This window comes from Artibeus jamaicensis, unplaced genomic scaffold, assembly GCF_021234435.1.
Source record: "Artibeus jamaicensis isolate MK-2021 breed Jamaican fruit bat unplaced genomic scaffold, CSHL_Jam_final contig_477, whole genome shotgun sequence".
NCBI lineage: Eukaryota > Metazoa > Chordata > Mammalia > Chiroptera > Phyllostomidae > Artibeus > Artibeus jamaicensis.
Genome location: NW_026521854.1, coordinates 7008153 through 7019351, shown reverse-complemented (window position 1 = coordinate 7019351; position 11199 = coordinate 7008153). Strand labels below are relative to the sequence as shown.

General features: G+C 54.4%; 1 protein-coding gene across 3 annotated transcripts; it reads right to left on the bottom strand.

The window, feature by feature from the left end:
- Positions 1-216: 216 nt before the first annotated feature.
- On the bottom strand, positions 217-10974 carry LSM4 (LSM4 homolog, U6 small nuclear RNA and mRNA degradation associated). Of its 3 annotated transcripts, XM_037142042.2 has the most exons (6): positions 10865-10969; positions 10535-10595; positions 7117-7158; positions 5435-5533; positions 2294-2477; positions 217-860 (listed from the first exon to the last, which is right to left on the bottom strand). In XM_037142042.2, the coding sequence occupies exons 3-6, from the start codon at positions 7117-7119 to the stop codon at positions 769-771; spliced, it is 378 nt and encodes a 125-aa protein (XP_036997937.1). In that variant the 5' UTR covers positions 7120-7158; positions 10535-10595; positions 10865-10969; the 3' UTR covers positions 217-768. The 3 variants fall into 3 exon arrangements, with proteins under 3 accessions (XP_036997937.1, XP_036997936.1, XP_036997934.2); XM_037142041.2 differs by lacking the exon at positions 10535-10595 and having other exon boundaries at positions 10865-10974; XM_037142039.2 differs by lacking the exon at positions 10535-10595 and having other exon boundaries at positions 10830-10971.
- Positions 10975-11199: the final 225 nt, after the last annotated feature.

Sequence of the window (11199 nt, the reverse complement as noted above, 5' to 3'; positions counted from 1 at the left end):
GTCCCCAGTTGCGGGTATTTGAAAGGCAACTGACCGATATTTTTCTCCCTCTCTTTCTCTAACCCCTCCCCTCTCTCTAAAAGTAAGTAAAATTTAAAAACAAAATGAAACCTACTCTTGGCAAGATGGGCCACAGCCCTCAAAAGGAAACCCCATACAGGGCTGTGAGTTCCTGAGGTCACCATGTGCTGTATGTGCCCAGTGGCTCAAAAAGAATTAAGGGTTTGCAGTTGTTTTGTTTTTATTTTTGTAACACGAAGAGGGAGAGAGGACGCAAAGGGGCGGGGCCCAACCACATCCCCACAACAGCTTTTGAGGCACATGTCTGTCCAGATCTGTTCTGAGAAGACAATTGCAGGTCTGTTTCAGCAAAACTCCGTGGACGGTCAATCTCTGCGTAGAGAACTTAAAAAAGGGAAAACCTCCTGTCTGCCTGCCACACAGGGCTCCAACAAGAGACACAAAACAAAACTTTGGAAAATGGCCCCTTTAACCCACAAGGGCGAGGGCTCTAAAGATACATTAACACAGAGAACTTTCCAGGAATCAAGTTGGCTGCAACTTCACAAAATCTAAAACACCAAATAACATTTCCAACTGTGGAAATGCTGGGTTAAAAAAAGGACTTGACATAAAGAAGAGGATAACAAAACATGCAGGTGGGGGTCCCCCAACACCTGCCTCATTTCCGTTCTGAACAGACTGGTGGACTGGAGCAGGCGTGCAGCCTGGAGTAGGGGTGCTCAAGTCTCTAGGGCCGAGGGCTGCTCACTGTTTGCCCGTCTGTCTGCCCGGCTTCTTTTCCGGCTGGCCTCTGCCAGTGCCTGGGATCCCGCCTCGGCCCCGGCCGCCAAACACACCTGCAGAACAGAAGTAGGGGCTTCAGGGGAGCCTGGTTCCAGGGTATTCTAACCCCTCTGGGCCTCAGTGGTCCCCTCTATAAAGTGGGGAGGGCGGGCTGAAAACGGGTGGAGTATCTGACCAGGGCCAGGCATGGGTGGTGCTTGAGAATATTCTCAGTGTGACAGAGGGACACCAGGCCCCTACAGTGCAAAGAGTGTGAGGGAGGTCCGGTGAGCCACAAGTTATCCTGGGCATTGGGTCGGGCTTCCCGGGAGAGGGCCCAGAGCTGGGGTAGGGGGGTGATCATTATAAGAACAAAGCCAGAAGAGCTTCCAGGAGGGGGAAGAACCAGGACAGGGGTAGGACTCTAGCAGAGTGGGGTAGACAACCCCAACTGTGAGGCTGAAGTCTGCAGTGGGGACCCACGACCTCCTTCATGGTAATCCTGACCTGTGGGTACAGAGTCCAGTGCAGCCAGGGGTTGCCCCACCTCGCCTCTCAATGATCGAGACCAGCTTTGCCAAGCAGGCTCCACCTGCCACTGAGGTCCCTGGGGCCTCTGTCCAGAGTAGGCAGAGAGGCCCCTCCCCCCACCTCCCTGCGGCTCAGCCAGCAGTGGTGCCCCCCAGTGCACAGGGCCTCAGATACGAGATAGGCTCTGAGACCCTGGTGCCCCACTAATAGTCCCTTTCAATTTTCCATCTGGAATGCCCTCCCACCCTCTTCACTATGGCTCACTTCTGTCACCTGAGCCTGGCTCAAGCTGGCTCCAGGCCTGGCATTCAGGAGGTCCCCACAGCTGGAAGAGACAGAGCCAGACCACTGCAAAAATAGGAGCCTGACCAGAAGAAGGTGGGGTTTACGGATGGCCTCGGGGCCTAGGGTCCAGCTGACTGTACAACCAATTTAATCTTATGCCAGAATTGGCATCTCAGGGCAGTGAGGGTGAGTCTGTTAAAAAGGTGACCGTGGCTTTGCATCAAGGAGTCAGGGCAGAGAAAGGCCCTGTGCCAGCCCCTGAGCTGGGGTCCTCACCTGCAGCTTGATGAACTGGGCACTGCTGGACTCTCTCTAAAGAGTGGAAACAGGCTTAGGAAGATGCGTGCTGTGTCCAGACACAGGTATGGAGACAAGGGCTCAAGGCCCAGGTCTGTGTGGGTACCAGATCAATCTGCTAGGCTGGACCTAGAACTGAGGGCACTGAGGACTCAGCTGGGACCCTGGGCTGGGGTAGGGGCAGGTGGCAGTCAGCAGGAGCAGCCACTCCACAGAAGAGGCCTGTGAGTCACAGCTCCCCCGCTCTGTTGGGGGTTAGGGCTAGGGCTCAGAGCCAGGCCCACTGCTGCACCATGAGAGCACCAGCCAAGAATGTCAACACAGCCGAAAAGGACGCCACGTGCTGCTGCTACCCCAGCGTGTGTGTGTGTACACGTGCGCATGCAGGACCTACCTCGCCCAGCACCCCCCATGCCACGGCCTTTCTGCTGCTTCTGCTGCTGCAGACCACCGCGACCACGACCTTTGGCCACCACCTCTTCCTTGACCATGTCAATGATCTCATCAGGGATGCGCAGATACTTGATGGTGCTGCCTCGGATGTAGCACTCCGGCATCCGCCAGAACTTGTCTCCGTCCTGCACAAGAGGGGGCAGCTATCTGCACCTGCCATCACCCCTGTAGGCTGCCAAGTTCACAGTCCCAGACACAACACGGGACTCCTTCAGTGGGGTCAAAATACATTCAGCACTCTTGGCACGAGGAAGAGCCAGGGCTACATAGGAGATAGCCTCCATGTCCTTGGCCTGTCTTTCAGCATGGGATGGAATTTGTCACCTGCAGCTCAAATCCCATGGTGGGGGCTGCCCCATGCACCAGGTGCTGCCAGAGCCCAGTTGCTGTCTGTTTCTGCCCCCAGCTTTCTAGAACCTGCCTTCTGGAACCCGCCTTCTGGAACCTTTTCTATATCCCTGACTCATTCATTCATCTAACTATCTCCTGGCAGGGTCTGAGTTTGGCGTGGGACACAGGGCAGGACAGACACCTTGTGAGACAGGTAAAGAGGGCCAGTAGAGGGGTGGGAGGCAGGTCTGACACTCACCAGGAGCAGCTCCCCAAGATGCTAGTTTTCAGGGGAGCTAATTGAGGCTGGAGAGACAAGGAGGCTAGAAAAGACAAAACCCTGCAGTTCCTACTACGTGGATGATGCCACCCCACCCCCCTGCCTCCCGCCAGGCGACCAGCACAAGGCCTTTCCCTGAAGTCCCCTCCTGCTGCCCTTGGGCAGGAGCCCAGGGCTGCTTCTACCAAATTAGTTTCCCAGCCCCACCCCCACTGCTCCGAGCCAGAAGCCTGGGTAGCCTTCTCCTCCCCCCCACACCCTTAGAAATCAGACCAAGACCTCTCCCTGCTTAGAACCCAATCAGAGCCAGGGACTGGTGTTGCTCAGTGGGTTGGGCGTTCTCCCACAAACCGAAAGGTCGCCCTGTTAAATTCCCGGGTCAGGGCACATGCCTGAGTTGTAGGCTGGGCCCCCAGCTAGGGGTACCAGCGGCGACCCTCTGTGCAAGAGGCAACAGATCGATGTCGCTCTCACATATCTCCCTCTTTCTCCCTCCCTTCCCCTCTCTCTAAAAATAAATAAAATCTTAAAACATTTAGAGCCCCCTTGGCCCAAGGATCAGGTCTAAACTCACTATGGCTCCCAGGGCCCAAGATCCAGCCCTGCCCTAGCTGCCCTCTCTTGGCACATTCAACACACTTCCCAAATGGAACTTTCTGGAACACACAAAGAGGACTTCTGGCCGCTAACACTTTGCACATACTATTGTCAGCTGTCGCCTTTCCTTGTCCAGCTATCTCTAGTCTGTGACAGGGCTTGCCTCGCAGTCTCCAGGCTCCCTGAAATCCCCAGTCCTCCCCAGCCCTTGCCAGCAGTCTGGTCTGGCCCAGCAGAGGCACTTAGTGGGTGAGACAACGTTTGAGGGCTGACTCTTCCCAGGAACATTCACGAGCCCCCATCCCACTGAGGAACCCCACGAGGCCCCACACATTCCTTTCCCAGAAAGAGTGGGCGAAGGGCCAAGTCTGTGGGGATGCAAAGCACAGCCAGGCAGAAACAGAAGGATTCTGTAGAAGCTCGCGGCCAGGGATAGGGCTGGCTTCTCCTTGATCGGCCCGCCCTCAGCCAAGGTCAGACAGCTCAGTGCGCTCCCTGCAGGAGCCAGGGCTCACTGTGCTTTCTGTGGCAGTAATGTAGCGCCTCCCAACCCAAGCTTCCCCTGGGATCTTGGCCTCTGGAGTCTCTGGATTCTGCCACCTATCACCCAAGGGATTTTGATCCTCACCCCAGCCTTTCCTCACAACCATCTGGCCACAGAGGGAAATGTCCAGGGGAGCCATGTTTCCAAGCTTAGTTGACACTAGAAACCAGACCAACCAAGGCCTGAACCTGGTAATTGGTTCTAGGTCCCACGAGTGGACAGAGACCTACTGGCCATGTGCAGAAGGACATATACACATAAGACTATGCAGCGCAGCCCTGTCTGCTAAGGCCACAATGGCGCCACCCAGACATCTGCTGCACATGGCAAGAAATCCAGGAGGGAGCTTCTAGCAGATTGGGGTGGCAGCTCCACAATGTATCATTACAAGGAGCAGGTCACGGAGCTGTGTAGGTAAGGGAAGGGGTCATGCCACCAGTCTGCTTGTCAGGGTGTGAACCATCCAAAAGGACAGACCAGGGGTAGGGGGCTGCCTTACACTGTGCATGGCAAACCTTAGGGGCACGCTGCCCATAGACTCAAGGCAGCCCCAACCTGGCTGGGGCCCTCAGCAGCTTCTCCTGTAACCTGGGGGGCTGTGGCTGGCAGGTGGACTAAGACTGGAGTCCATGCATGTTAGTGTGAGAGAGCCCTGCCTCTACCACCGTCCTTGTCCTTATGGCTCTGGGGTCATCCCAGCCCGTGACCCCAGGGACCTGCCCCCAGCCCTGGTGGGTTAGGTTCTGGCCCTGCACTTCCTGGTTTCAGGCCTGGGGAAGTAAACAAGCCTCCTCGTCCATGAGGCTACAGGGCCACCCTTGCCCTCTGGTGGCCTGGGTACCCCACAACTACACCACTATGGCCTACAGCCTAGACTAACAGCAGCTAAGGCAGACAGGAAGGTGGGGTCTGCTTGCCCTGTAGGCCAACCCCTACCAGTACAGCAGGACTTATAGCCAGAAGCACCCGCTCAGCCTGAGTCCTTCCTGGTCAGGGGTAGAATCAGGGACGGGAGGAGGGGAACAGCTTGATACCTGCTCGGGAAGCACCTCCACAGGTACAGTCCTTATAGGTTCAAAGTCCAGGCACTGGGGACTTGGAGCCCTGTCCCTTGGCACTACTCCACACCAGACTAGTCCTGCAGGCCCCACCCCTGGTTGGAAGACTTGTGGTAGGCTAGACAAGCCCCCCATCTGCAGGCCAGAATGCTGAGGCCCTGTGAGCGTCCAGTCTAAGCACACTCTCCTGGTCACACTGCCCCTACCCCCATGTCTGCTCGCCCCGCCCAATGGTCCCCAGGTGTCGGGCCAGTCCCAGTGCAGGGCACTCACCCTAGACGTGCAGATCACCTCTCGCAGGTTGATGTTCATCCAGTTGTCACAGCTTACAAGGTGCCCGTTGTATGTCTCACCATTTTTGAGCTCTACCAACTAGACAGAAATGAGCCCCAAGTCAGTCACAGGCCCCAAAGGAGGTCCATCCCTGCCACTAAGAGAAGCCCTGCCCTTGTCCATACACGTCTTCAACTCCCCCCCAGGACCCAGAGGCCACCACACTCAGCACCCAGGCCTTCCAGGGAGCACATCTTACAGGGACACATTTTGCTTCTTTTGTACACTTTGCTGGGCATTGTAGATTTTCTAGAAGGAAACTTTTTTTTGGTGGGAGGGAAAAAAACCCCAAAACGAATAAATAATAGACTGTGGTTTTAAAAAGGACCAACTCAGGTATATGCCCAAGAGAAACAAGGGCATTCATCCAGGCAAAAAATGCATGCAGGAGCCCTGGCCGGGTTGGCTGGAGCTACAATCTGTGCACCAAAAAAGGCTGCGGTTTTGATTCCCGATTGGGACACACACCTAGGTTGCAGAGTCAATCCCTGGTCAGGGTATGTACAGGAAGCAACCAATCGATGTTTTTCTCTCTCCCATTTCCTCTCTCTCTAAAAGCAATAAACATATCCTCGAGTGAGGATTAAAAAAATGTATATACAAATGTTCACTGCAGCCAAATATTCAAATAGGCAAAAAGCACCCCAAATGTCTATCAACTGGTGAACATGGTAAACACATTGCGACCCACCCACACAATGGAATACTACTCTGCCTTTAAAAAGAGTGGAACACTGACACAGGACGAAACCTGAAAACATCGTGCCGAGAGCAGACACACAGGCTACAGGCTGTCTGATCCCATTCATGTGAAATATCTGGATCAGGCAAACCCACAGAGACACAGCACAGACTGGTGGCTGCCAGGACTGGGCGAGGGGGACAGGGGTCTCCTCTGGGGTGATGGAAATGTTCTGGAACCAGCCAGACATAACGGTTGTACGACATCGTGAATTGGCTAAAGGCCACTGCACTGTTCATTTTAAAACGTTGAGTTGTATGATATTTGAATTGTACTGAATAAAAAGAAAACAGAATATATTGAAAAACAACAAAAACCATTTAAAAAAATCACATTCATGTTTATACACACATATATCACAGAATTAGTTAAGTTGCTGGGAGGATGAATGCAGGGGCTTCACTCTAGGTTCTTGGCCTGTTTGACATTTTTTTAAAAAGTTTTATTTATTTATTTTTAGAAAGATAGGAAGGAAGGGAGAAAGAGAGGGAAAGAGAGAAACATGGATGCGCAAGGGAAATATTGACTGGCCACCTCTCACGCAACCCCCACTGGGGACCTGGTCCAGACCGGGTATGTGCCTTGACCTTGACCAGGAATTGAACCAGTGACCTTTCAGTTTGTGAGCCAGCACTCAATCCATTGAGCCACACCAGCCAGGGTGTGTTTGACATTTTTAATAAGCACATATTACTTTTCTAAGCAGCCGAAATGACTCCCGTCCTGACCCACGTGGGAGGAAAGAGAACAAGCTACTGCCTCATGGACAGGCAGGGAATCAGGTTTGGCTGGAAGCACCTCACTCTTCACCCAGTGTCCCCGTCCCTGTGCTGGGGCTGGTCCCCACTGAAACTATTCGCCCCAGATGGCACCTACTCACCATGGGGTGATTCTGAGCAGTCTTCAGCAGTGACAACGGGAGCTGAAAGACAGACAAACAAGGGCACAGGATTTGCCAGTTTAGTTGGCACCGGGGAGCCCCAGGCCTCTGGGCAGGGTCCCACCACAGCACCAGGGGTACGGAAGTGCACATGCCTAACCCCCTAAGAGGCACTCTCATTCTGCGCAACCTCAGGATGCATACCTGCCTCCCAGTTTAGGAAAGAACACCTCGAGCTCCACCTTTCCTCCCAGAGGCAGCTGCCACCTAGTCCCATCGCTGACCATTTGATTTTTTTTTTTTATAGCTCACGCTATACATTTCCCTCACATCCACCATGCTGATCAACAGCATCACAATGTACAGGTCCCCCTGCTGCTGCTGTTTGCTCTACCGATGTCTGAGTCCATCCACATGGATACAGGCAGCTCCAGGTCTTTCATTTCCAGCATCATATATGGTTATCATCACCCCTCTTTAGAGATGGGCATAGTGAAGCTTAGAGGCTGAGAATGTTGCCCAGCACTAGAGCTAGTAAGGGCAAGAACTTAACTTGACCCTTCTGTCTGCAGCCAGAGGGGGCAGCCCCCACTGGACCAAGAGTGACTCGGCCAGGCACAATAGAGAGTCCACCTCAATCTGGGGAGACCACATCTGAACTGAGTTTTCAAAGACAGGACTTCACTAGGTAAGAGGAAGAAGCATTCCAGAAAATCTTTGTGGTTACTGCAAGAGATGGCAGGTAAAGGATGGAATCTTTTAAAACTCACCCAGATAAGGTGGGCTTTTAAGATATTGACTTTTCCACCATTACTGAATTCCTTTTTCATAATAAACAGGGTGTAACTGGGGGGGGGGGGATCAGCTCTTCTCATTTTGGGAACCCAAATCAGGACCCTGTACACTGGAGCTGCCTCTGGCTCTCCAGAAGGCTGACTCAGGTGGCAGTGCTTGGGTCCCGGGTCCAAAGGCAGCCTTATTCAGTGTGGCTAGATGAAGCTTCTGGACAAAGGGCCCCGCAGACAGGAAACTGCCTCAGGGAGGAACAAGGCCTCCCTTCGTCCTGCCCTGGCCTCACACTACTGATCTGACCCAGACAACTGTTTCTTCAGGCCATGGGACTGGACAGCCTCTCCGGTGGAGGCCGGAAATGGCCCTCAGCCCCCAGAGGGTGGCTTCCATGGAAGGGCTTGGGTGGGGGGTACAAATCCCATATCCCACAGGCCTTCCCTGAAAAGAGTCACAGGGGGAGGTCCAGCGACAACAGGAAGCCAGGTCCAAGCCCACTTCCTGCACTGGCTTCCTGGACAGCCAAGATAAGGAGAAAGAACAGGCCATGTGGAGAAGGGGCGGCTGCTCCACAGAGGATGAGCAGGTCAGAGACCAACGGAGCCAGCCACAGCTCCTGCCCTCTCGTTTGTGTGTCTGTGTGACTGTAACAGGATGCTCCACTCTGCGCTTGGGGCCACAGGCCTAGATTGCCTTTTACTGTGCAGAAGCTTCGGGGTTTCCTGGGCAGTGGGAATCTGAACCAAGATGATGAGACACCTGGGTCCTCCTCCCAGATCACCAGAAAGGGGACAAGGTCAGGCTAACCCTGGAATGTGAGAATGAAAATGGACTCAGTTGCAGGGAAGGTCAGAGGAGGGAACTGCCCAGGGACACACAGCCAGGTCCTGGTAAAGCCAGTGAGAGCAGACCGATGGGCTTGTCAGTTCAGAACCCACAGCCTCCATTGTTGTCACCGGCAGTGCCCTAACCACAAAGCAACTAAGAGGACATGTGAAGCCCTGAAGGGACTGGGACCTGCTCCCAGTTCTCCCCTGAATTCCCTATCCCCACTCCCCAGGCAGGCCACAGGGCCAGGCTTGACAGGGCTTCAGCAAACTGGCCCACACCACTCTTCACTCCTCACACACCATGCAGGTTCCTATTCCTCCACCTTTGCTCCTGTGGTTCATTCTGCCTGGGGGGCCTTTCCCTAGGCTGACTGCTGCTCCAACGTCCCCTCCCTCCGCCAGGCCTTCATAATAACCCTGTTTAGGAAATGAGGTTTCCACCTGGGCCGCCCTCTGTTGTTTCCATCACAGGACGCAGCCAGTCTCTAATTATCTTGTTTACTTGTCTCCCTGGCTAGACTTGAAACACCAGGCCTCCTGCTAGACTGGAAAACTCAGAAGGTGTGGACTTTGTCCAGCTCCAAGCACGGGGCCAGGCACACGAGAGGGACTCAGTAAATATTTGTTGAACAAATAGGAGGGAAATACACATACTGCCAAGGGAGGGAGCTACGCGGGTTGGGTGGGATGCTTGCCCCACCCTACGAATAAGGAAATGCTCAAGGGAGAGGTGGCATCTGGACAGCCCTCCACTGTGGCAACAATGGCCAGGGACAGTGGCCACATCTTGCCATCTCCATCCTCATCCCCAAAATAAGCTGGAGACAGAGGAGAGAACGAGAGGATTCATGGGAAAGAGGAAGATGCATGAGGGTGTCAAGGGAAACTGGAGAGGGCCGGACACCCGGCTCTGGAGGAGACGGCCATCTGGAACCGGGGAAGTTAGAAAAGCCCAAAGAAAGAGGATTCCTTTCTCTGGGCTTTCTCACAATGTTTGGGTTCCGGACCAATCCAGGATTGGACTGAGCGGCTTCCTGAGGTTCCCAATTCAGGAAGCTGTCATGGACCACCCCCACCTGCACACCTAGCCCCTCACTTCCAGCCCACCAGGGCCACAGGCAAGTGAGTGTGTGTCATGCCTTGTCCACTCCTGGACACTCTTCTGGCTGGAATGGACTGTGTACTTTGCACAGGTACTGTTCTAGACTCTGGGTATATATCAGGATAAACACAAAGATCCTGCCTCTATGGAGCTTAACAAAGAAGGATCCTTCTGGTCATGCCCTCAGGCCAACTCTACCCTCCAGCAGAGAGGAACCGGGTCCCTTCTCTCAATTCCTGTACTAGTCAGCAATACTTGTGGGACCCTTCATCAACCCTAAGGAACATGCAGCAACATTCTCAGAGACTCAGGTATGGATGGGCCAAGTACGCTCCCCCTCCCACGAGGCCCATCTCTGAATTCCTCAGTGTGTGTGTGGGGGGGTCTCCATTTTCCTGTCAGGGTCTTTTTTTTCTGTGAACTTAGTCCAGTTCTGGCTCAACCGCCCCCCTCCACCCCATCTAACTGTGTGATCCAAGAAAAAACCCCTTTTCTGGGTCTGTTTTTCAGCCTGAAAACGAGAGGCACAGGAAATTGTGCTGCTAATTTTCTAAGGGCCCTGTAAGCACTGATATTCGCAAAACTGATTTAATTTGAGAACTCAGAAGGGCACTCTACTTTCCAGCACTCCAGCTTCGCAATACGAGGTCAAACTGGGTGGGATGCACTTGGGGATAGCTCCCTGTGTCAAACTCACTCTGCTGCATCCACCGGGCCCTTCGGCGGGTCCCCTTCCTCTCCGGCCTCGGCTTCCCCATCTGCAAAATGGGAAGACTGCGGCTAGTCTACCATACTATGACTACACGTTCTTCCAACTGTAAGTACCCGGAGACCGACGCGCTAGATACGCTAGGAGAGCCCCCGCCTTCTCCGGACTCAGTTTCTCCTCCCCGGATCGAGGAGAAGGACTGGAGGCCCGTATCACACACTCGCTGTGCATCGCCCCCTCCCCAACGCGAGCCCCAAGGAGCCTTGGCGGCCGCGTCCCCCACCTCTAGATGAGAGCTCGCCATCGCCCTGCCCTCACCATGGTGTCGGCAGGGATCTAAGCCGCCGGCCACTTCCGCCACCGCTGCTGTCGCTGCTCACGCTTCCACCGGTAGCCTCCCCGCCGCGCGCCACCAAGCTGAATGGAGTGGCAGCGACAGGAGCCAGTCGGCACGGAGCTTTAGGGAAAGGCAACCAATGCACGTGGAGTAGGGCGGGGCCTGCTAGGCACGACTTGCTGGGCCGGCGTGCTCCCGCCTGAGGAAGGAGGGAGAGAGCCGTAAAGTACCGCAGTGAGTGCTGTAAAAGGGAGTGGAGCTAAGTGCGCCGGCGCTGGAGTCCTGGTGGGTAAGGATTCTGGCTTAAGTAGAAGCT

What these genes read in the sequence shown, in the direction of transcription:
- LSM4 (XM_037142039.2), bottom strand. Translation starts at nt 10,850, where the DNA reads ATGGCGAGCTCTCATCTAGAG. An exon ending in CTGCTCAGAATCACCCCATG is followed by an intron (nt 5,534 to 7,116) that starts GTGAGTAGGTGC and finishes ATTTCTGTCTAG; the next exon opens with TTGGTAGAGCTCAAAAATGG. An exon ending in CATGGGGGGTGCTGGGCGAG is followed by an intron (nt 861 to 2,293) that starts GTAGGTCCTGCA and finishes TCTGTTCTGCAG; the next exon opens with GTGTGTTTGGCGGCCGGGGC.